We start from the raw sequence: 25,771 nt of genomic DNA on the forward strand, positions 1-25,771 counted from the left end.
CAATCTATAGTCAATTTGTGATAAGTTGAACTTCAATAACTCAAATGTCTGTTTAAATCAAAGTTTTCACTCGCCACCTAATTTTTTCTATATTTAAGTGTTAAAATTTTCCCTTAACTCGAAGTTTACTTAGTTTAAGTCAAAGTTTTCAGAATGAGAGAAATTTAAAAAAATAACATTTAGTAATAGAATTTGGTATTAGCTTTTAGAAATAGAATTTAGCTTTTAGCAATGGAATTTATCTTTTAGCAATAGAATTTATCTTTTAGCAATAGAATTTAGCTGATTCAATTAGCGAGTCCACTTTATCTACTTACAAAAAGTGAATGACTTCCTCACAAAAGAAAGACAATAAATAGACGGTCAAAAATTGTGTATACACTTTATTTATACTATTTGTTTCATTGATACAAGTACCATGTATGCGGCCATTTCCATAATAGATTATGTACGTCTAATTTACTTCTAAATATTCACATTTGATAATTAAATATGATTAAATTAGAATAATTTATCTTTTTGAATTTCTTCATATCCACTAGTTTGACATGTTTTATTGAAATGATACGTATAATTAACGCTGTTATTTTAACAAAACTTTCTTTTACCACTCTGAAATCGAAATTTCCGATAAGTTGAACTAACAATAACTCAAAGTTTTTTGTCGGCTGCTGCACATTCGACTCATGGAGATTTGATTGCACTTCTTATATAAAACAAAACAGATAACATTGCTATAAAGGAGGAGGAAAAGCAATGCACAACAGACAATACTCACTTTCGAACCTTATGATCATTTTGTACTCATGGACACCATTTTCAAAGTAAAATGACAATTTATAAAAAGATTTTAAAAAAAGAGCACCAAGCAGAAAACTCAGTCATAGAAGTTTCTCTAGCTGGTACAGAAGACCTTTAGGTAAATTGTCAATATCTTTTAAAGACAGCACCATGATTGCCAAATCTAGTATTTGCCATTCTGTATTGCTTTTACACCATTTCTACAGGATGGTTATAATTGAACTGACCACGCTAAGACAATTATGGTAGAGTCTGTTGTGTGGTTAACATATTTCTTTAAAACTTTGGTATATGGGGGGAACTGTTGTTCCTTGACCATAGTTAACCTTGAAACAGCTTTGACAGTATTGCTTTTGCCAGATGATGTTTTTGAAGTGCAAGAGATTAGTAATACATAACCTTACAAGTGAACATGGTTTCAGCTCTTTGTCTATGGAATTGACAGAGATATTGCAAGTAGGCACATAAAGTAAAAAAATTGTGTTCTTATTTTTGCTGTGTTTCTTTTCAACATTTCAAGTTTAGTAAACTATATTTAGTTATCTAAGCATTCACCTGATAAATCATACTAAGTGCTCAATCATGTCAATCATGAATCATGAAAAAAGTTATTAATGTTTTTCCCAAATAATAGAGCATCGTGTACTTTGGAACAGTATAAAACTTGAAATTTTTCTAGTTTACCTTGGAATACTCAACTTACACTAACTTTTATTACTTCTTTTTTGCCCTTTAAATACAATTTATATATTTTAAATTTTATAGTTCTATACTATTTTCCCACAAAAACTTCAGCTACCCTCATTTCTTCTCTTCCATTCACTTTTGGTTATTTCCTAGGCTAATTTGTTGGAAAAAAATTTAAAGTTTACAGTGCGGGATGAATCCAATAAAAACTTTTACTAAATGAACTTCCTTAGGAGGAGAGATGAGAAAATATTTTATTGTTCATCAGTGAGAGATATAGCAAATGTTGACAAGACGGATAATATATCTCTATCATCATTTACCTAGCATCAAAGGAACTAGCAGAACCAAAGATTTAGAGATATAATTTTCCTGTCTACAAGTATAATAAAGAATAATTATGAATTTTAATTATTTAATGAATGAATTTTTAAATACATTCCTACCTCCATTATTGTTACTTTTGTTTTTACATTAATAATCATATTTTTGTCATTATTTTGATATTTTATATTTCAATATATAATTTATATTAAAAGAATACTTATTATACTATTTTTCCTGTAACACACAACATTTGTATTTTTTTATCTTTGTAATTTTACTCTGTTTCAAGATACAAGACCCATTGTTGTACTTTGTAGTATTTTTGCCTTTTCGAAATCCATATTTCATGATTACAGTAAGAAAAAAGGTAATTTAAAATTTATATGATGTTTCATACAGTGTACAGTTACTACAGATGAATTCAGTGAGATTTTACAGTAAAATGGACTGAGGAAAAAAGTTTGAAAATAATGTGTCAAGGTGTAAGTCTCCACTATATAATGTGGACCATGAAGGAAAAAAACTGCAAGTGAAAATAATAGTACAAATTTTTACCATAACAAAATTATTGAAACTGCGTGGCAGAAGGCAAAATTCTAAAGATATTTAACAAAGGAAAATTGTTTGAGATAAACTACTATGTATCTGTTGTGTGACTATTTTGAAAATGCACTTTTGACACATGATGCTTACCTATTACCAGAAAGGCAAAATATCACTCTTACAAACAACAAATACGCAACAAGATACAAACACAAGGCCATAACAGGCAAAATGCCCAATGAGGTGAGGAAAAAGATGCCCATAACAAATGTGGATGTCATTTATGTCTAAAATACAGCAACCGTATTAAAAATTCAATTATGAAAACTACAATCTAGATACACATGACGAAATAAACAATTTCAGCTTTGTATGAGAGGGAATCGAACCCTCAACCTTCGTTATGTGTCTCATGCTTTAATGACTGTACCAACTGCGGATACACACACTGATTGCAGAATCTTCCACTGCTTTGGAAAAAATATATGAAGCAAATGCACTTATAAAGTTTCTCAGTAATAACTGATCCATTCTTACCTCGGGTGCAAGGACAGATAAATGCTGCACAACAGCAGGCACAGACAGAATATGAGTCAAAAACAAGTTCATCATATTATTTGCATATTGTGTGGATACCAGTGGCCTGCAAATAAAAAAACAAAATGTTTCCCTGTTCGGCAGACATACACAAAAAACAAAAATATCAATTAATAGAATATATAGCATAGGTTACATGCAAAATAGCTAATGATGCCAAAAAAGGGCATTTTTAGTTTTTTTAAGTGATGTACAAGATAATAATACATAATAATTACCAATTTCATTATGTTTTGCAAAACTGAATGCATGGACAAAAACTTAAGAGTATATAATGCTTTAAGTTCCAACAGTGTCTACTTAGAAAAGGTACGACTACTACTACTAAACCAGACATGCATCTTGTCAATATTTCTCTGCTGAACTTCTAACAAATTGGTACATGTTGGAATGTATGCATGTGAGTGTAGGGAACCTTCCATGAAGTTTTTTGCTGTGTAATGTTTGTTATGTGCAGTGCTGCCATCTACCATCAATTTTTCGAACTATGCGTGAAGTGTAATAATTGAATAGTATACCGTTGTAGGCCTATTGCTCTCTGCAGCGAGACTTTTTAACAGGGAGATCAGCTCAATTTGTGCCTTGAAGTTGGGAACCACAGAAAACCAACTTCAGCCAACCAGAAAAGATTTGACTGCATATTAATACATAAAAGTAGTCTGTAAGTCTAGTCTTGTGAGAAGTACGAAACATGAACAAGGCTTGACAAATCCCAGGTGACAGGTCACTATGGAAGCTAAAAAATTAATACAAGTGCTTGAAATAAAAACTGCTTTGTGTTGTAGAAAAATACAAAAACTTTGGAATTTATATCATCTGTTAACATGGAAGGGGTTCACTATATTCTGGTATAGTGAAAAGAAACATTATTTTGGACAGAGTTTTTTGTTTGGGGGTGATTTTTTTCCTTCAGAAAAGAAAGGACGAAATTTGTATCGAGCAAAAAGGTTTTTTTATATTCGTCAAAAGCTCTGGATATGAATAATGAAATTCCCGGCTATGTATGTAGATCGCAAATTTTAGTTATTGTTTTTTTCCTAGAAATAAAATTACCACTCCCAACAATGGCCACATTTTCACAGTCCCGTTAGTGGTCATTGTTTTGAGGTTTTACTGTACACATGTTAGACTCTCTAGAAATATGCTTATATCCATTAGTGGTCAAAATAAGATGCTGTGCAACATAAAGAAAAGACAGAAAATATTTGAAAGAATACTGTCAAACTTCTTAAAAAAATTAATTTTACTTAACCTCTTGAGTAATATCAAGGGTTATTGTCATATTTAATTGATATAAGCATTTCTATAAATGAGCGTGTTTAAATGTGCCATCGAGGTATGAAATCATGAAAAGTTCATCAAGTGTAAAAATATAAGCCTTACCGAACTGCAAGATTGGTTATTGCCAGCAAAGCTGCATGCTTCAAACATGGCTTCACCCTGACTAAGCCTTTGAGAAGAATGGATTGCAAAATGCTGTACAGACCTTTGTTCACCAAGTGATTCATGATGTTGCTGCACAACTGGTTCATAGCTGGTCTCAAAGACTCACCTAGAGAGAAAATAATATAGTTTAAACACCACACTTCATTTAAAAACATTTAATTTCTATTACGACAATTATGACTATGCAATTTCACAAAAGAACTAGCATCACATTGTTCAATATGAATTCAGTCGGTCACTGCTCAACTCGAGCAACCGTAGTATTTTATAGAACAGAGCAATATGTTCTGATCGAACACATAGCATAAGTGTATGCATGGGCATAAGCAAAATTTTCTCAAGGCAAAGGGGGTTCAAATTTTTTTCTTCTGAAAGGGAGGGTTTTTAAGTTTTTTCCCCTGCAAAATAACACTGCAATTTCAACATTTATAAGTTTACACTATTGAATTTAATTTGAATTATTGTTTAAATTTTGTGAAGTGGTACTAATCCCTTTCTCATGGATTGTGGGAATAGAAGTATAGGGACATTAAGTACATGCCCCCCCCCCCCCACAACACCACTAGACATTCCTCAGATGGATGATATGAGGTCCAATTTTACCCTGAAGAGGGGTTAAGAAGTCTATGTTTCAAAAAACTTCGAGTGATGTTACAATCATCCACCAAATTGATTATCCGGAAGTCTAGCTAAGGGAGAATTAACGTTTGTATTTCGCTTTTCTAGAGACACATTCTGAATGAAGATCTTAGTTCAGATATGAAATTACAGTTAGACAGAAACCACTGAGTCCTTAATTATATACGTGGATTGGTGTGTGTATGTTTTAGATCACTGGTTCCCAAACCTTGGAAGCTTGCGACCTGGTTGTTTTTTTCCAGTTATTGGAATGCCCAGTCATACATATGATTAATGGGTAAAAATAAAACAATGAAGAACTTAAGGCCTGGTACCAGACCACAGCACAGTGGTTAATAAACACTGTTTTGGATGGTATGTGAATTTTTCGGCTGGCACCTCAATGCCACTTATTCCAGATTGTGGTATTTTAAAAATATTTTTACCCTTTTCTATTATTATTATTATGTAGACCAGTGTTGCTCAACCACCGGCCGTGAGTGGTTCATTGTTTCATTTTTACCCATTTATTTCAAATGAATAATGTGTATAGCTAGGCCTTCCAATCACGAAAAATAGATCAACCATGCCACGGGCTTCCAAAGGTTGAGAACCACTAATGTAGACCATACCTACAGAGGGACATAGCCTTGATTGAAGCAGTGCAGAGAAGAGCTATGCATGCTCTTGTTAGCACACAAGGCTTGAGCTATACAAAAAGGCTTGACTTCTTGAATATGTTTACATTGGGGGAACGCAGGTGTCTTGGGGGCATATGATTAAAGTGTTCAAAATTTTCAAAGGGATAGATAAGATGGACCATGAATTATTAATACACCATCAATAAACTGCTTCAACAAGGGGACACCGGTATTGATTGGTAAGGGACAATTCAAGGTTGTGTTGTCGCAGGGAGTTTTTCTCTAATAAGGTTGTGAATAAATGGAATAGCTTACCTCCCTTGGTAGTGAATTCTAACACAATTTGAAAAGTATGATAACATTAACAGACAAATCGAGAAACTACCCAGACAAACAATGTTTTTATGGGCAGTGCATTATATAACCCTAGTATTAGTTTTTTCTTTCGTGATACATGCTTTATATTGAATTGTTGTAGTTTAATTATATTTGACATCCATATTCTTTAATGAACATCTATTTTCAGCACTCTCGTTCAGCAATTTGTCTGTTATGGCCTTTGGGTTTGTAAAAACATGAAAATTCTTTAAAAATGAACAGATAAAAAAAAAATGCACAGTGAAAAAATCCTGTATAATAATACCCCCATAATGATAATTGCTTATGCAACAATATTCCTCCCTGGTCCCAATTCACTTTTCATAGTGTTAATATATTCCAACTATAGCAATAACTCCTTCATTAAAGTATGTTTCTCAAATCCTTTGAATATCCTTATATAGGTGTTTCACTGTATCTCAAAAGCAAAATAACTCACTTTGTTTGTTACCGAGCGCTTTCCAAGTACCCGCACTGGTAAACGTCACTAACAAATGAAGGTATAACATCAAAAGTTTGATATCTGGATTGCATTCAAGCTATGATCATGAGTGGGGAGGGAAAGGAAAAAATGTTATTTCTTGATTTATCAAGACTACACACAATTTTACTCTCCTAATAATGAAAAATCAACCATAAAAAATCAAACAGATCAAATTTTTCATAGTCAAGTGTATACAGGTGCATAGGTAACAAGGGTATAACACTTCCAGTTAGAAAAAGTATCATAATAACATATAATACTCAGATATGTCATTCATGTTGTAAGTTTCGCATATTTATTAAAATAAAAAAATAACTTTTTATACTATCCCCATATGCCCATAAACCCAATTCAAAAGTTGTTTCCTTGTCTCTCGTGATGCCAACTAAAAAATTCCTCATTTTTAAGTGCAATATTTGCTGAGATATTCAAATTTGAGAAATAGAGGAAAGTTGAAAAAAATAGCATTAAATGCGTGAAAACCATTACAGCATTTAATGTTGTTTTTCCCCAATTTTCCTCTTATTATTTTAATAACTATACAAGCCCTCGCAACATGAATAACATATCTGAGTACGACACATTATTTGGATAATTTGTCTAATTAGAAGTATGCCTCTAGGATCAATGCTGGTAAAGTGCCATATGCCGTTACCTATACTTACATACCAAGATCTGTCCAGACCTTTTTTTGCAGGATCCCATGGATCCTATTTTTGTAAAAATTTGCCTTATTTTTGTGAAAATGGTCATTAATTTTGTGAAAAGTAAGTAATTTTTCAGAACGTGTTAATTTATCCCAAAAGAAATGTAAAGAAAAGACATTTATGGTTTTGTTAATTTGTAAATGGTCCAAATGAATGGTGTGAATGATTCATCCCCCCCCCCCATGTACTTTTGTCAAAGGTCCAGAACCCAGAAATTTTGGCTGGACAGACCTCTGAATATGGTATACTGGTTTGGTGGAATGATACCGAATTTTTTGTCAAGTTTGGTCAACCAGTTGTTAAAATAGCACCTGCACCCAGAGTTCATGAGTTTCTAAATAAAAAAATTTGACATCCAGTTGGTTGTTTGATGTAAACCAGTTGTTAAATTAATCAAGAAAAGAGATGGATATTGATGCCAAGACGAACTTTGGAAATAAAAATATGTAGGAAGAGATTACCTCTTGGGTGAGATAATAGACATAACAACAATAATATAATTACACCCAAAATGTGATGAAAAAAATTTTGGTACTATTTGGTAAATTTTTCAAAATTATTTTAATCATGCCAATGGATACATTCATCTCATTCTCAAAACTCATGTTTATAATTATAACATATCATTTCATCGAAGCTATTTTTAGATTGACAGGTAATGCAACCTTAGAACAAATTTAATTTTTTGTACTGGGTAATAAGTGCTTTTTCACACATATTTTGCTATAATGTTGAAAAAACACACGTATACTCGACAATTAAGGCATTTTCTTTTAATAATTGAACTTTTAAACATTACAGTGAAAGTATCTTTATTCCCACTCACTTTTAAACTCTTCAGGTTGATACAGCATTGCCACAACAGTCCTTTCAAATGATGTATCCACTGAACAGCAAGCTCTTTCGAAAGTGCAACAGATATATAACTTTTCTACAGTGAAAACATCTCCATTAAATACTGATAAAACTGGTTAAAAAAAAATTCACATAAAATACAGAAAAATTCTATGAATTTTCATTAAAAATTTACTAACGTGAATCTTTTATGCACAGTGAAATGCCCATATAATGGCACTCAAAGGAAAGGACAAACATATCCATGTAAAGGAGTTATCGTTATAGTAAATGAAATACATTAACACTGTATGAAAAGTACATCAGAACCAAAGAGTAATATCATTATATGGGTGATTATAGTTATAGAGGGTACTGTCATACAGGATTTTGTGTTCCGATAATTTGAAAACTCAAAATTCAACCTTAAATAATTAATAATTGAACTGTTATGAAATGCATGTTTCTTTCTTCTAAGCCTATTTTATGCGAAAGAAAAAACTATTCTATGATACAAAAACTATGAAAAATTCATTGTGAAGTTAATTAAGAATATAAAAGTTGAGGCGTTATCCCTACACAATTATTACCAAATACCTCTAGCCCATATTTATATGTTTCATACTTTATATGTTTAACATATTTATATGTGTTTCATTCAATTTCATACTTTGAAAATAAGTCAGTAGTTTCTCCTGAACGATAATCAGAGAATTCCATAGTTACCATCATCAAACATGAAATAAAAATTCTAATTTAAAAAAGTTGCAAAACAAGAAATACCTATTTCTTAAAGTAGGGGGGAAGAACACCTTGAATACTGGTAGTAAGTTATTTTTGCATTCGTACAAATCTCTCTCATGCACTTATAATTTCATCATACTTAAGGCATTAAAACAACCTTTTTATATTACCGTATATACTTGTGTATAAGCTGAGTTTTTTGTGTAAAAATTCGTTCCTGAAGTGGGGGAGGGGGTCGGCATATACTCGGGTCAGTTTTTGATGAGAAAATATTGACACCCCCCCCCCCACAATCAGTAGTCATTTTTTTTGTAGCAGTGTTCGAGAAACCCATATTATTGGTATGGGATATGTTCAAAACCCAGATAATGTCAACGACAATGCAAAGAAATCAAAACCATTGGCTTTGATACCAGGTGGGCTAACTCAGATTGTATAGTCTTAAGTGAGCATTAACAAGTTTTTCAAAGACTATTTGAGGAATTTGTGGATCGAATGGATGAGTTCAGATGATAAAGAAACTACAAAAAGTGGTGTTTTGAAGAAACATGACATTGGTTTAGTGTGCCAATAGGTACATGAGGTGTGGAATTCTGTTTCCACCAAAATTATCATCCGATCCTTCAAAAAGTGTTGCATCAACAATGTGATGGACGGAACTGAAGATGATATCCTCTTTGAAAGTGACAATAGCGATGACAGCCCAGATGAAAATGAAAGCAAAGATGCTGCACCCTATGATGATCTGGTGGATTACTTCAGCTTGGGAAAGAAACGAGTTTAAAAGTTTGAATAGTTTTCTATTGTAAATTTCCGAAAGCTATTAATTTTGCATGAAAATGTAAGAATTTTTTTTTCTCTGAAATGCACAGATTTTTTGGGGTCGATTTATACACAGGTTTTCAATTTATTGTAGTTTTGGTGGTCCTGAAGTGGGGGGTCGGTTTATATACAAGTCGGCTTATAACGAGTATATACGGTATTTTAGTATTCCCAACATGCTCACCTTCAGGTTTTCACTCTCCATGCTCACTATCACATATCTGCACAGCTTTTCAAATCTCTGAGGTACAAAAAGAAAAGATAATTAGTCACCAACTTGTAATGAATTGCTTGTAAAACAATTAAATTAAGCTTTAAAATTTGATCAGAATGCTTTACATCACAGAGGCTTGTAATCTGTTCTGTGTTTTTTTTTTTTTTTTTTTTTTTTTTTTTTAAGAAAACAGTTTGAAAATTTTCAAATTCTTTTTCTTTTTTTATCATTAAATTGGAACTTTGTTGTTCAATATGAAAATTGCAACCATACAGAAGAAAAACTTTACAACTAGTAATTATCTTTACACTAAACATCTTCGTGGATGATTAGTAGTGTGTACGATTCTCGTCAGGATATCCAGGGTTCGAATCCAGACAGGCCACCATAAAAAGTTTTGGGGACAAGTTTTCTTTTAGTAATCTTCGTGTCGTTGGTTTCTTCTGTAAATTTTCATCGAGTAAAGTTGATAACAAGACTGGTTCCTTGCTTTCGGAGAACTAACTCTGATGTTTTGAGAGAATGGTTAGAGGAAGTTTTCAAAGTCCGGTTGGAATCAGTTGGGGTGATAAGTCAGTGGGAAGAATTTAGTATGAAGCTGTCTTCTGTTTTGCACGACGTCATACCCTCTGTTAGAAAAAAGCGTGTTTGTACATCACGCCCCCTATGGTTCACGGATAGCGTGCAAAACCTTTATCTTGAAAAGAAAAGAGCGCGTTGAGAGAGAATAAAAGTGGACGAGCTGACCTGTCATTATTTCCTGATAAAAGAAGAGCATTGAAGAAAGTTATAAGGGATAGTAAAAAGGAAGTTGAATCTAGGTTGGCAGATGACATTGGATCTGACTCAAAATCATTTTTTAGATATGTCAATAATGGATGTAAGGGGACAGTTGGCCCCCCTCTCGATAGGAGGGTGTAGGTTAGAGAGCAATGTAAGTGTGTAGTGCTTTCAATGACTTTTCGCATTGGTTTTTAATGGAGATAATTATATTCAATATATGGGTGTTGCATGGGGCAATAAAATCCTCAACGATATTCAAGTGGAAGATGTGGAGGTCCTAAATCTTCTAAAAAATGTATGTGCAAGCAAAGCACTAGGACCAGATGATATCTATCCGAGGGTCCTCAGGGAATGTGCTAATGAATTGTTGGGGCCAGTCGCATAGATATACAAGAGTAGTGTTTCTGAGAGTATCGTCCCAAGGGATTGGAAACTGGCAAATGTTACTCTGATATTTAAAAAGGGTAGTAGAGAAGCTGTGTGCAATTATCGTCCCGTGAGTTTGACGAGCTTCCTCTAAAAAATTTTGGAAATCATTATCAAAAGACAGTTTGTGAAGTGGATAGACGAGAATATTGTATTGTCGGATAATCATCATGGGTTCAGGAAGGGAAAGTCATGTGTGACTAACCTCCTTTGCTTCTATGATCACGTGACTGAGGCTTTGGGTAAAGGCAAAAATGTAGATGTTGTCTACCTTGATTTCCAGAAGGCATTTGATTGGTTCCACCGTGGTAAACCAGGTAAAAAACCGGTTTAAAACTGTTTTTTGGTTTAAATAGCATTAACATTAAAAACAATAACATTTCTGAAAAATCATTCTAACTTATAATAATTAAAATAAATGTTTATTAATGTAATTAACACAATTCCCAAAAATAATTAATCTATAAATATTTCTTACATTTCAACAAAAACCAACTTTTGCAATTTAATTATTTTTTTGCCTAATGAATTACTTTGTGTTTGAAAATTCTTAATGTTACTATTAACCATATAATATATAAAGGGGTGATTTCTCCAGTTACTTTCATTATACTTAATTAAGAAGCTTTTACAAAAACTGTGAGAAAAATTAGGTGAATATAATGTATTTAATGAAGCATAAATAATGTTGATTAACTAGTGATGATTTATGATATACAGGGTGATTATAACCAAAGCTCTGACTTAAAACACTGTAGAAGAAGAGCCATTGTCAGAATGACTTGAAAATTTACAAGAATATTCCTGAAGCAATGGAATTTTATATGGCAAAGAGGAAAAAAAACACTTAAAAATGGAAAATTAACGACACTGTACTCATCCAACTCAAATTTGCTTGCAGAATGAGAACAATGGCCATTCAGGGCAAAATGATAACTTAATTAGCATTGCACGATTTTATAATTCATGGAAACATCACAAAAATGAAGTAATTGAACAAATAACTACAACTTACTCAAGAAATGTTAAATATATTTTCCTCCATAAAATGGCAATGAGGTGAAAGCATAAAAATGCTTGTTCAACAACAGATCAGACTATGTCATGGTCATGAAGTGGATATGCTTGCAATCAGACCTCTGTTCATAACATTTTGAAGCATTCCCCCCCCCCCCAAAGCCAGAAATTGCAAGAGTTAAGGTCAGGTGAACTGACGGCCGGCCAGGTGTCATGCTGTCCTGTTATTGTCAAAATGGTTCTTCAGCAACTGCTTTGCTGGTATTGAGATGTGCATCTTCATAAAAATTGTGCTATCCACACACTGATGCTGTTGAACTGTCGAAATGATGTGATTGCACAAAATAAATTATACTGCTGGCCACGTACAACATCATCTACTTGTATATTTTGCACTACTTCACTTTTTCTTTTCTTTTGTCAAAGAAATTTCCATTGCTTCAGGAGTACCCATGGAAATTTTCAAGTCATTCTGACCAGTAGCTCTTATTGTATAGTTTTGGAATCTAAACTTTAATTACAATACCTCTGCATATATATCATTATACTTAATTAAGAAGCTTTTACAAAAACTGTGAGAAAAATTAGGTGAATATAATGTATTTAATGAAGCATAAATAATGTTGATTAACTAGTGATGATTTATGATATACAGGGTGATTATAACCAAAGCTCTGACTTAAAACACTGTAGAAGAAGAGCCATTGTCAGAATGACTTGAAAATTTACAAGAATATTCCTGAAGCAATGGAATTTTATATGGCAAAGAGGAAAAAAAACACTTAAAAATGGAAAATTAACGACACTGTACTCATCCAACTCAAATTTGCTTGCAGAATGAGAACAATGGCCATTCAGGGCAAAATGATAACTTAATTAGCATTGCACGATTTTATAATTCATGGAAACATCACAAAAATGAAGTAATTGAACAAATAACTACAACTTACTCAAGAAATGTTAAATATATTTTCCTCCATAAAATGGCAATGAGGTGAAAGCATAAAAATGCTTGTTCAACAACAGATCAGACTATGTCATGGTCATGAAGTGGATATGCTTGCAATCAGACCTCTGTTCATAACATTTTGAAGCATTCCCCCCCCCCCCCCAAAGCCAGAAATTGCAAGAGTTAAGGTCAGGTGAACTGACGGCCGGCCAGGTGTCATGCTGTCCTGTTATTGTCAAAATGGTTCTTCAGCAACTGCTTTGCTGGTATTGAGATGTGCATCTTCATAAAAATTGTGCTATCCACACACTGATGCTGTTGAACTGTCGAAATGATGTGATTGCACAAAATAAATTATACTGCTGGCCACGTACAACATCATCTACTTGTATATTTTGCACTACTTCACTTTTTCTTTTCTTTTGTCAAAGAAATTTCCATTGCTTCAGGAGTACCCATGGAAATTTTCAAGTCATTCTGACCAGTAGCTCTTATTGTATAGTTTTGGAATCTAAACTTTAATTACAATACCTCTGCATATATATCATTATACTTAATTAAGAAGCTTTTACAAAAACTGTGAGAAAAATTAGGTGAATATAATGTATTTAATGAAGCATAAATAATGTTGATTAACTAGTGATGATTTATGATATACAGGGTGATTATAACCAAAGCTCTGACTTAAAACACTGTAGAAGAAGAGCCATTGTCAGAATGACTTGAAAATTTACAAGAATATTCCTGAAGCAATGGAATTTTATATGGCAAAGAGGAAAAAAAACACTTAAAAATGGAAAATTAACGACACTGTACTCATCCAACTCAAATTTGCTTGCAGAATGAGAACAATGGCCATTCAGGGCAAAATGATAACTTAATTAGCATTGCACGATTTTATAATTCATGGAAACATCACAAAAATGAAGTAATTGAACAAATAACTACAACTTACTCAAGAAATGTTAAATATATTTTCCTCCATAAAATGGCAATGAGGTGAAAGCATAAAAATGCTTGTTCAACAACAGATCAGACTATGTCATGGTCATGAAGTGGATATGCTTGCAATCAGACCTCTGTTCATAACATTTTGAAGCATTCCCCCCCCCCCCCAAAGCCAGAAATTGCAAGAGTTAAGGTCAGGTGAACTGACGGCCGGCCAGGTGTCATGCTGTCCTGTTATTGTCAAAATGGTTCTTCAGCAACTGCTTTGCTGGTATTGAGATGTGCATCTTCATAAAAATTGTGCTATCCACACACTGATGCTGTTGAACTGTCGAAATGATGTGATTGCACAAAATAAATTATACTGCTGGCCACGTACAACATCATCTACTTGTATATTTTGCACTACTTCACTTTTTCTTTTCTTTTGTCAAAGAAATTTCCATTGCTTCAGGAGTACCCATGGAAATTTTCAAGTCATTCTGACCAGTAGCTCTTATTGTATAGTTTTGGAATCTAAACTTTAATTACAATACCTCTGCATATATATCATTATACTTAATTAAGAAGCTTTTACAAAAACTGTGAGAAAAATTAGGTGAATATAATGTATTTAATGAAGCATAAATAATGTTGATTAACTAGTGATGATTTATGATATACAGGGTGATTATAACCAAAGCTCTGACTTAAAACACTGTAGAAGAAGAGCCATTGTCAGAATGACTTGAAAATTTACAAGAATATTCCTGAAGCAATGGAATTTTATATGGCAAAGAGGAAAAAAAACACTTAAAAATGGAAAATTAACGACACTGTACTCATCCAACTCAAATTTGCTTGCAGAATGAGAACAATGGCCATTCAGGGCAAAATGATAACTTAATTAGCATTGCACGATTTTATAATTCATGGAAACATCACAAAAATGAAGTAATTGAACAAATAACTACAACTTACTCAAGAAATGTTAAATATATTTTCCTCCATAAAATGGCAATGAGGTGAAAGCATAAAAATGCTTGTTCAACAACAGATCAGACTATGTCATGGTCATGAAGTGGATATGCTTGCAATCAGACCTCTGTTCATAACATTTTGAAGCATTCCCCCCCCCCCCCAAAGCCAGAAATTGCAAGAGTTAAGGTCAGGTGAACTGACGGCCGGCCAGGTGTCATGCTGTCCTGTTATTGTCAAAATGGTTCTTCAGCAACTGCTTTGCTGGTATTGAGATGTGCATCTTCATAAAAATTGTGCTATCCACACACTGATGCTGTTGAACTGTCGAAATGATGTGATTGCACAAAATAAATTATACTGCTGGCCACGTACAACATCATCTACTTGTATATTTTGCACTACTTCACTTTTTCTTTTCTTTTGTCAAAGAAATTTCCATTGCTTCAGGAGTACCCATGGAAATTTTCAAGTCATTCTGACCAGTAGCTCTTATTGTATAGTTTTGGAATCTAAACTTTAATTACAATACCTCTGCATATATATCATTATACTTAATTAAGAAGCTTTTACAAAAACTGTGAGAAAAATTAGGTGAATATAATGTATTTAATGAAGCATAAATAATGTTGATTAACTAGTGATGATTTATGATATACAGGGTGATTATAACCAAAGCTCTGACTTAAAACACTGTAGAAGAAGAGCCATTGTCAGAATGACTTGAAAATTTACAAGAATATTCCTGAAGCAATGGAATTTTATATGGCAAAGAGGAAAAAAAACACTTAAAAATGGAAAATTAACGACACTGTACTCATCCAACTCAAATTTGCTTGCAGAATGAGAACAATGGCCATTCAGGGCAAAATGATAACTTAATTAGCATTGCACGATTTTATAATTCATGGAAACATCACAAAAATGAAGTAATTGAACAAATAACTACAACTTACTCAAGAAATGTTAAATATATTTTCCTCCATAAAATGGCAATGAGGTGAAAGCATAAAAATGCTTGTTCAACAACAGATCAGACTATGTCATGGTCATGAAGTGGATATGCTTGCAATCAGACCTCTGTTCATAACATTTTGAAGCATTCCCCCCCCCCCCAAAGCCAGAAATTGCAAGAGTTAAGGTCAGGTGAACTGACGGCCGGCCAGGTGTCATGCTGTCCTGTTATTGTCAAAATGGTTCTTCAGCAACTGCTTTGCTGGTATTGAGATGTGCATCTTCATAAAAATTGTGCTATCCACACACTGATGCTGTTGAACTGTCGAAATGATGTGATTGCACAAAATAAATTATACTGCTGGCCACGTACAACATCATCTACTTGTATATTTTGCACTACTTCACTTTTTCTTTTCTTTTGTCAAAGAAATTTCCATTGCTTCAGGAGTACCCATGGAAATTTTCAAGTCATTCTGACCAGTAGCTCTTATTGTATAGTTTTGGAATCTAAACTTTAATTACAATACCTCTGCATATATATCATTATACTTAATTAAGAAGCTTTTACAAAAACTGTGAGAAAAATTAGGTGAATATAATGTATTTAATGAAGCATAAATAATGTTGATTAACTAGTGATGATTTATGATATACAGGGTGATTATAACCAAAGCTCTGACTTAAAACACTGTAGAAGAAGAGCCATTGTCAGAATGACTTGAAAATTTACAAGAATATTCCTGAAGCAATGGAATTTTATATGGCAAAGAGGAAAAAAAACACTTAAAAATGGAAAATTAACGACACTGTACTCATCCAACTCAAATTTGCTTGCAGAATGAGAACAATGGCCATTCAGGGCAAAATGATAACTTAATTAGCATTGCACGATTTTATAATTCATGGAAACATCACAAAAATGAAGTAATTGAACAAATAACTACAACTTACTCAAGAAATGTTAAATATATTTTCCTCCATAAAATGGCAATGAGGTGAAAGCATAAAAATGCTTGTTCAACAACAGATCAGACTATGTCATGGTCATGAAGTGGATATGCTTGCAATCAGACCTCTGTTCATAACATTTTGAAGCATTCCCCCCCCCCCCCCAAAGCCAGAAATTGCAAGAGTTAAGGTCAGGTGAACTGACGGCCGGCCAGGTGTCATGCTGTCCTGTTATTGTCAAAATGGTTCTTCAGCAACTGCTTTGCTGGTATTGAGATGTGCATCTTCATAAAAATTGTGCTATCCACACACTGATGCTGTTGAACTGTCGAAATGATGTGATTGCACAAAATAAATTATACTGCTGGCCACGTACAACATCATCTACTTGTATATTTTGCACTACTTCACTTTTTCTTTTCTTTTGTCAAAGAAATTTCCATTGCTTCAGGAGTACCCATGGAAATTTTCAAGTCATTCTGACCAGTAGCTCTTATTGTATAGTTTTGGAATCTAAACTTTAATTACAATACCTCTGCATATATATCATTATACTTAATTAAGAAGCTTTTACAAAAACTGTGAGAAAAATTAGGTGAATATAATGTATTTAATGAAGCATAAATAATGTTGATTAACTAGTGATGATTTATGATATACAGGGTGATTATAACCAAAGCTCTGACTTAAAACACTGTAGAAGAAGAGCCATTGTCAGAATGACTTGAAAATTTACAAGAATATTCCTGAAGCAATGGAATTTTATATGGCAAAGAGGAAAAAAAACACTTAAAAATGGAAAATTAACGACACTGTACTCATCCAACTCAAATTTGCTTGCAGAATGAGAACAATGGCCATTCAGGGCAAAATGATAACTTAATTAGCATTGCACGATTTTATAATTCATGGAAACATCACAAAAATGAAGTAATTGAACAAATAACTACAACTTACTCAAGAAATGTTAAATATATTTTCCTCCATAAAATGGCAATGAGGTGAAAGCATAAAAATGCTTGTTCAACAACAGATCAGACTATGTCATGGTCATGAAGTGGATATGCTTGCAATCAGACCTCTGTTCATAACATTTTGAAGCATTCCCCCCCCCCCAAAGCCAGAAATTGCAAGAGTTAAGGTCAGGTGAACTGACGGCCGGCCAGGTGTCATGCTGTCCTGTTATTGTCAAAATGGTTCTTCAGCAACTGCTTTGCTGGTATTGAGATGTGCATCTTCATAAAAATTGTGCTATCCACACACTGATGCTGTTGAACTGTCGAAATGATGTGATTGCACAAAATAAATTATACTGCTGGCCACGTACAACATCATCTACTTGTATATTTTGCACTACTTCACTTTTTCTTTTCTTTTGTCAAAGAAATTTCCATTGCTTCAGGAGTACCCATGGAAATTTTCAAGTCATTCTGACCAGTAGCTCTTATTGTATAGTTTTGGAATCTAAACTTTAATTACAATACCTCTGCATATATATCATTATACTTAATTAAGAAGCTTTTACAAAAACTGTGAGAAAAATTAGGTGAATATAATGTATTTAATGAAGCATAAATAATGTTGATTAACTAGTGATGATTTATGATATACAGGGTGATTATAACCAAAGCTCTGACTTAAAACACTGTAGAAGAAGAGCCATTGTCAGAATGACTTGAAAATTTACAAGAATATTCCTGAAGCAATGGAATTTTATATGGCAAAGAGGAAAAAAAACACTTAAAAATGGAAAATTATGATTATTGTGCCGATTATTTTTCATAAAGCTGTTACTACTATACAGTAGAACCTTGATTAACTGGGCTTAATGGTGAAAGTAAAAAAAACCACTATTGATACTGATCCGATGCTTGTAGTGACGACATAAAACGTAATGAAAACTTAACGATTTAATATACGAAAGAAACATAATGAGAAGGATGACACATGTATACAAATCGGTGGTACAATTCCAACTGACATTTTTTCTTTTTTTTACAATCACCAGGAGCATGAGGAGGGTGCGCCATCTATACAGATAAGAACGCACTACAGCACTCCCCCTCCAGTCGAAGACGAAACATTTAAGAGAAGAAAATTTGAATAATAATCATACAAATAATAAAAAAAAATTGCCTGATTTTTGAACGTGTCACATAAATTATTATTTAACATAAAACATGGCTTAAGGCGATCTATGGATACATCTTTATGATTGCCATTAATGTTCAACATAAAATACTTATCAGTTCAAATGGTCCAGTGTATGGTTGTTGTAGAGGTTTGCGTACACAGTCTTGTCGGACGAATACTGATGGAGAAGTTAGCAAGTCTGTCGAGATGAAGGGCTTAGACGAATTGTGATGAGAGGTTGGTACTGGTCTCACACGGGAGAAATGATCTCTCAGTCTCTGCAAGAAGTCATATCGAGGTAGGACGTCTCGCTCATCTGAGTGCCGGAAGAGTTCACCAGGAAGGCGTAGGGCTGTGCCGTATACCAACTCAGCGGTTGATAATTGGAGGTCTTCTTTGATGCTGGAACGTAACCCCAACAGGACTGTAGGTAGAACCTCTGTCCAGTGCTCGTTACCTTTGAGGACACACATCAGAGAGGCTTTGAGATCGCGGTGGAATCTCTCAACCTGGCCGTTACACTTTGGATTGTAGGCAGTGGTGCGGGATTTTTCGATGCTGCACAGCCGTGCAAGAGAGCGAAATAGATCACTCTCAAACTGACGACCTTGATCTGTGGTCAACTTTTCAGGAACGCCAAACCGACACACCCAGGTAGAAAAGAATGTCTCAGCTGTAGTTTCAGCGGTTTGGTTAGACATTGGTACCGCTTCGGGCCACCGTGTGTACCCATCAACGCATGTCAAGAGATACGTGTATCCTTTAGAGGGAGGCAAGGGTCCAGATGAACATGTGCAAAACGAGAATCAGGAACCGGGAAAGAGCCTAAAGGAGACTTGGTATGTTTGATAACCTTCGACTTCTGGCAAGCAATGCAAGTACGACACCAATCTTTGCAGTCTCTCGCAATCGATTTACAAATAAATCGTTTGCGTACCATACCTTGAGTGGCTTTTATCCCAGGATGGGACAGATTATGCACAGAGTTGAACGCTAGACGTCGCATTGAAACGGGTACATACGGGCGTATATCGTCAGTAGACACATCGCAGTAGATATTAACACCAGAGATATCGAAGCGTTTTAGCTGAAGCCCAGTTTCACTTTGAAGCAAGGTATGCAATTCATCATCATCTGCCTGCGCCTGTGCCAATTCTGCATAATCTATTGTACAAGGAGTGTGGATTTCACAAATTCTTGAGAAAGCATCAGCATGACGTTACTATCCCCAGGCAAATATCGTAAATCTGTTGGAAACTGACTAATATATTCAAGATGTCTAAGTTGCCGGGGAGAACATTTATCGTTACGTTGTTTGAAGGCATACATGAGAGGACGATGATCACTGAAAATTATGAAGTTGCGTCTCTCCAAAATGTGCTTGAAATGCTTAACAGCTGAATATATTGCTAAGAGCTCTCTGTCATATGTACTGTACTTTTTTTCAGTCGAACTGAGCTTGAGTGAAAAAAATGACAATGGTTGGGTTTTGTTTCCTATTTGCTGTTGAAGGACTGCACCCAATGAAGTATCGGAAGCATCGGCAGTCAGAAACAATTTTGCATTCGGAACAGGATGGGCCAGAAGTGCGGCGTTGGCAATTGATTGCTTGCATGACAAAAAAGCGGATTTGGCCTCCTCAGACCAAACTATTTCAGTTTTATCTTTTTTTATCTTGCTTTTTGCTAATTCATGCAAAGGAGCTTGCACCCTGGCGGCATCTTTAAGGAATCTGTGATAGAAATTTACAATTGCCAAAAAACGCTTCAATTCAGTCACTGTTGATGGCAATGGATAATCGAGCAATGTTTGTACTCGATCTGGTAAAGGTGCAATCCCATCGGGAGAAACAAGAAAACCCAGAAAATTAATTTGACGTTGACCGAATACACATTTAGATGGATTGATCATGATACCATAGTCATTTAGTCTTTGAAAAACACGTTTTAAGTCAGCTTTATGAGATTTTTCGTCAATGGAAGTGATTAACAAATCATCGAGATATGCGTAACAACAATCTAAGTCACGAAATGCTTCGTCAATAAAACGCTGAAACGTTTGAGCTGCATTTTTCAGGCTGAAGCACATATAAACATATTCGTATAGCCCAATGGGCGTAATTATGGCGGTTTTGGGAATGTCTTTAGGATTGATTGGTATTTGGTCGATTTTTGGAAAAAATTTTTTACCACTCAAGTTGATGGAAAAATCCTGTATATTTGGAAGCGGGTATCTATCTGGGATGATTATTGCATTGAGTCCGCGGAAGTCCCCACAAATTCTCCATTCGTAGCTTTTTTTTGGTACAAGATGGATGGGACTCGATCAAGGGCTTTTTGAGGGCTGAATTATACCTTGTTGCAACAGTTCATTGAATTGTTTTTTAACAGCTGCAAGTTTTTCAGAAGACAATCTTCTAGCTTTTGCGAAAACCGGTGGTCCCGTAGTTTCGATGAAGTGCATGACAGAGTGTTTCTTTGGAACTGCATTTAAAACTGAGCTGGTAAGCTGAGGAAATTTGGCTAATATGCGGTGGTATGGAGAATCACAAGAGATCGGCGTTAAACCAAAAGAGCCGTTTTGGGATTCTAAACCATTCACTGATAGCGATGTTTCGTTATCGATCAAACGAGAATTTTTAACATCTATAAGCAAACCAAATCTTTCCAAAAAGTCGGCTTTAATAATGGGATGTGAAACATCTGCCACAGTGAAAACGAAAGGAAAGTCCCTCCTTAGTCCAAGATTCAGAATTTTTGTTGCCAAACGTTTGGATTTCGGATCCATTTGCAGCATACAGTGAGAGTTTGTGAGGTTTTGTCAAGTTAGTCAGGCGTTTCGGAAAACAACTGATTGATGCGCCAGTGTCAATTAGAAATCAGAAACCCGTATTAACGTCGATGACAAATAGGCGACTATGGAGAAGGCTTTCGTCAGCTGTCGCCGAAACAGACGAGCCCACTAGTTTTCCTGAAACTGACATGGAGGAATACATTTATGAGCTTTTTCCCCAAACTGCTCATGGTACCAGCAAAGCCTTCCGTTTTTCAGAGCATCGCCGAATTTATTTCGGCTACGAGATTGAGATCGTTTGCGATAACCGCGAGATGGTCTAGGAGATCGCGAAAGCCTTTCAAATGATTGCCGTAGCGAAGCAATTTCGTTTTTCAAATCATCAAACTCTGAAGTGTGAGACACAGCTGAAGTATTAGATGACACATTAGAAACCTGACATATTTTGTCGGCTATTTTCGCTAACCCAATTAACGGTTCACTAGAAGCTTGTAATATTTGTTGGGAGTGCAAAGGTAATCTCTGCATCCAGAGATTTCTCAAAATGTCACTTTCCATTTTACCCTCAGCTAACGTTTGCATTTCATGCAAAAGTTGGGACGGGCATTTGTCGCCTAGTTGAAGCTCCTGGAGTAACATTTGCAATTTGGAAGATTCTGATTGTTGAAACTGCTCCAGCACGCAAGTTTTGAGAGTCTCGTACATGTGCTGTTGGGGAGGATTGCGAACGATATTAGAAACATAGTTCAAAACTTTGCAATCAAGAGCTCGTACAACGCCGTGAAATTTAGTTTCATCGGCGGTTATGCCTGCCGTTTTGAATTGTGACTCAATTTGAAGAAACCAAATCTCTGGATTTGCTTCCCAGAACGGAGGGGCTCGAAAGGCAACACGTGAAACTTCAGCTGATGCAATAGGTGGAGCCATGACAAATGCAAGTATGGAGACCGGCAAATCGAGAGTAGAAAGTTTATTCCTCACCTTGAATTTCCAGGAACGTCTCTATATTGGGTAGAAACGAGTAGACTTGGCTTGAAAAAAAAAAATATAGTATATCCAAAAGACTAGGAGATTAGAAAAGTTTCATCTTTGAAGAGCATACGAACGGAAAGCACAAGGCACGAAAATGAAATTTAAACAATGGAGAAATTAACTTCAATGTCCAAAATCAGATGCGTCCTATAGGTCACCAATGATCCGATGCTTGTAGTGACGACATACAACGTAATGAAAACTTAACGATTTAATATACAAAAGAAACATAACGAGAAGGATGACACGTGTATACAAATCGGTGGTACAATTCCAACTGACATTTTTTCTTTTTTTTACAATCACCAGGAGCGTGAGGAGGGTGCGCCATCTATACAGATAAGAACGCACTACAATACTATTGATTATTGAAACTGTGTGATATACAGTACGAGATGTACTACTTCTTATGGGAAAGAGAATGAAAATGTCTGTGAGGTAATGTAACTACTTGTACACTAGTCTCTGTGTCCCTTAGGGGCAGCTGGTGTCTTTCTTGGATTGTAAGACCACCTGTCCCTAGCATGATGATGTCGCTAGTGTTGTTGCTTTTTTGTGAAGGTAAAAAAACAATCCTGTGAGATACCATTACATATCGCATAATACACCATTACATAAAGATGTGTAATGCAATCCTTATTCATGAATTTGCTAACGATAAAGCATCAGAATGTAGCCAATCAATTAGAAAATTTTGGCTTCTATTTATAACCTAAGCAACAAAGATACTTAATATAAAAAAAATTATATTCAAGCCACTTTTATGAGATTTTTTTGAAAAAAAAAACAACATACATCATCTTACACCATTTAAAGATATACATCAGAATATACCCCAAGAATATAAAATGTAGTAAGAATAAAACATATTGGCTAATAATGAACTAATATGATATTTTTCAAGGGAAAAAATTACATTTAGGTCACTTTTATGTGATTTTTAAAGAAAAAACCACTTGGTTTAAACCAAACAACCCTGTGGTAAACACTTGAGGCATTTACACAAGATTGGGATTGGGAGAAACTTGCTGAATTGGATAGAATTGTGGCTAAGAGATAGGTCACAACGAGTTATGGTGAACTAGGAATTTTCTAATTCGACAAGCGTCACAAGTGGAGTTTACAGGGCTCAGCACGGATCATGGCCTCAAAACTAGTGAAAATAGTGACCAAAATGTTTAAAAAGTGACCAAATAGTGACCAAAATAATTTTAGAAAGAGACCAAATGAACAATGAATTTTGATTATTACCAAATTGAATGAATTGAAATTGAATTTAGTTTTTACTAAACTTTGTATTTCAATGGAGCTAATCGAAATTGCTTTTTTCACATAATAGTGTGAAATAAATCAAACTCAAATGCATTCTGCTAACCAAAAAAGTTTTGAATAACTTTGAAATCAAATTTATCAACAACTATGTGTGAGAGAGTAACATTACATCCTTTCTAAGTAACAGTAGCAATGCCTTTCCCCCATAGGGGTCGTTCAAGTATTACGTCATGGTCGGTGGGGGGGGGGGAAAGGGGTTTTCCGATTTGCTGACTTTTGATGACAAGGGGGGAGGTTGGATAACGCTTACGTCATCAACCACCCTTTATGAAAATATGAGTTAGGATTCAGAGGGGCAGAGCTGATGATGAAATTTTGCTGACCGGAGGTTCAAAAATGGCTAAAAATTTGCTTAAGTAATACTTGAATGGCCCCATATTGCTTTCTACAACCCATCTTAAAATCAATTTAAGCAGGAAAAACTTCAAAACGGGAAAAAGTTTTCACATTCAAAGGAAAAAAACTGAAACAACACAAAATTTGATGAGAGAATTTGTCCCATCTACATTCTAGTGGATTTTTCATTCATGTTATGCTATGGATGACAGTATACAAAATGTACTCAAACTTTTTTTAACTAGTACAAATTCATTTACATACCTAAGTTTGTATAATACGTTCCAACAAATTTTAAGAAATTTACTATAATGATTTTAAAAAAAACTGAAATTACATTTTTAACAATATTATTTTAAATAATTAAATTAAAATATTACTTAAATTACTGAATTTAAAAAATTATTAAATTAACTAAATTATTTTAATTGTTATACGGTGAGGGAGGGCAATCCACCCTTCCCCCAGTGTCAATGGCAGAGCCTACTGATGTATATCAATTGTCATCTGCCGCACCCCTAAGACTTCAAGTCTATCTCCTACTATGGCTGGACTGGGAAGGGTGGGTGGGTCTACTCTTTTACAGGTGGGGCCATCAAAATAATACTGCCCTTGAGTGAGGGAAAAAATAAACAAGTTTTGAAATTGTTTGGTTTTTGAGGGAAAAATTTGTAAATATATATTGTTTTTTGTTATTGTTTTGTTTATATATTGTTAAAACTTTTTTTTTTACACACAACATACACCCCTGCAAAATAGAAACATTTACTACTTTACCCAGAAACAATATAATTTTGCCCCCCCCCCCCCGTAATTTTTAACAGAAAAAGACTCGGCGGCCTTCCCCGGTAAATTTCCCACGATCCTTGTAAGCACCAATGTGGCGAATTTTTTCCGCGCCAATCAATCGCCGTTTAGCGGTGGTCAATTCAAGATGGCTGACAAAGGGCACATAAAATTACAAAAAAATATATAATTGATAACACGAATCAACCAAATATGCTGCAATATGCAAAAATCGATAGAAATATATTGGGAAATACGGAAAATTAGAATAAAATGAACACAAAGATTGAATCAACGACATACAGGGTTTATAAATGCGGTTGATAGAGTTTATTGATGCTGCTGTCAGGGCTACCTATTTCAGCGCCACGTTAGCTCTGACTCCTCCCGTAATTTTCAACGAAAAAGAACAGTGAATTCGCCCCCCCATTTCGGGTGCCCCACCCGGGGCACCCGATTTGCCATGGCCGTAATACAATATTTTTTCTGGAGGGGAAACGTAATTTTACTGCCCCTTGACTGTGAAATTCG

General features: G+C 34.6%; 1 protein-coding gene across 2 annotated transcripts in view; it reads right to left on the minus strand.

Moving 5' to 3' along the window:
* Window positions 1-25,771, minus strand: part of LOC149085823 (ubiquitin-protein ligase E3B) — a 103,923-nt gene that overhangs the window by 67,146 nt on the left and 11,006 nt on the right. For both annotated transcript variants that reach the window (XM_089232260.1, XM_089232261.1), the window contains exons 5-9: window positions 9,814-9,870; window positions 8,056-8,160; window positions 6,478-6,577; window positions 4,339-4,507; window positions 2,896-3,001 (exon numbers count right to left, since the gene is read on the minus strand). In XM_089232260.1, the coding sequence (XP_089088386.1) occupies window positions 2,896-3,001; window positions 4,339-4,507; window positions 6,478-6,577; window positions 8,056-8,160; window positions 9,814-9,870 (537 nt within the window). The remainder of the gene's footprint in view (window positions 1-2,895; window positions 3,002-4,338; window positions 4,508-6,477; window positions 6,578-8,055; window positions 8,161-9,813; window positions 9,871-25,771) is intronic.

This window comes from Pholcus phalangioides, unplaced genomic scaffold (assembly GCF_987345545.1).
Source record: "Pholcus phalangioides strain wild (caught in Gottingen) unplaced genomic scaffold, Ppha-v1.0 ptg000005l_1, whole genome shotgun sequence".
In the NCBI taxonomy this organism is placed as follows: Eukaryota; Metazoa; Arthropoda; class Arachnida; order Araneae; family Pholcidae; genus Pholcus; species Pholcus phalangioides.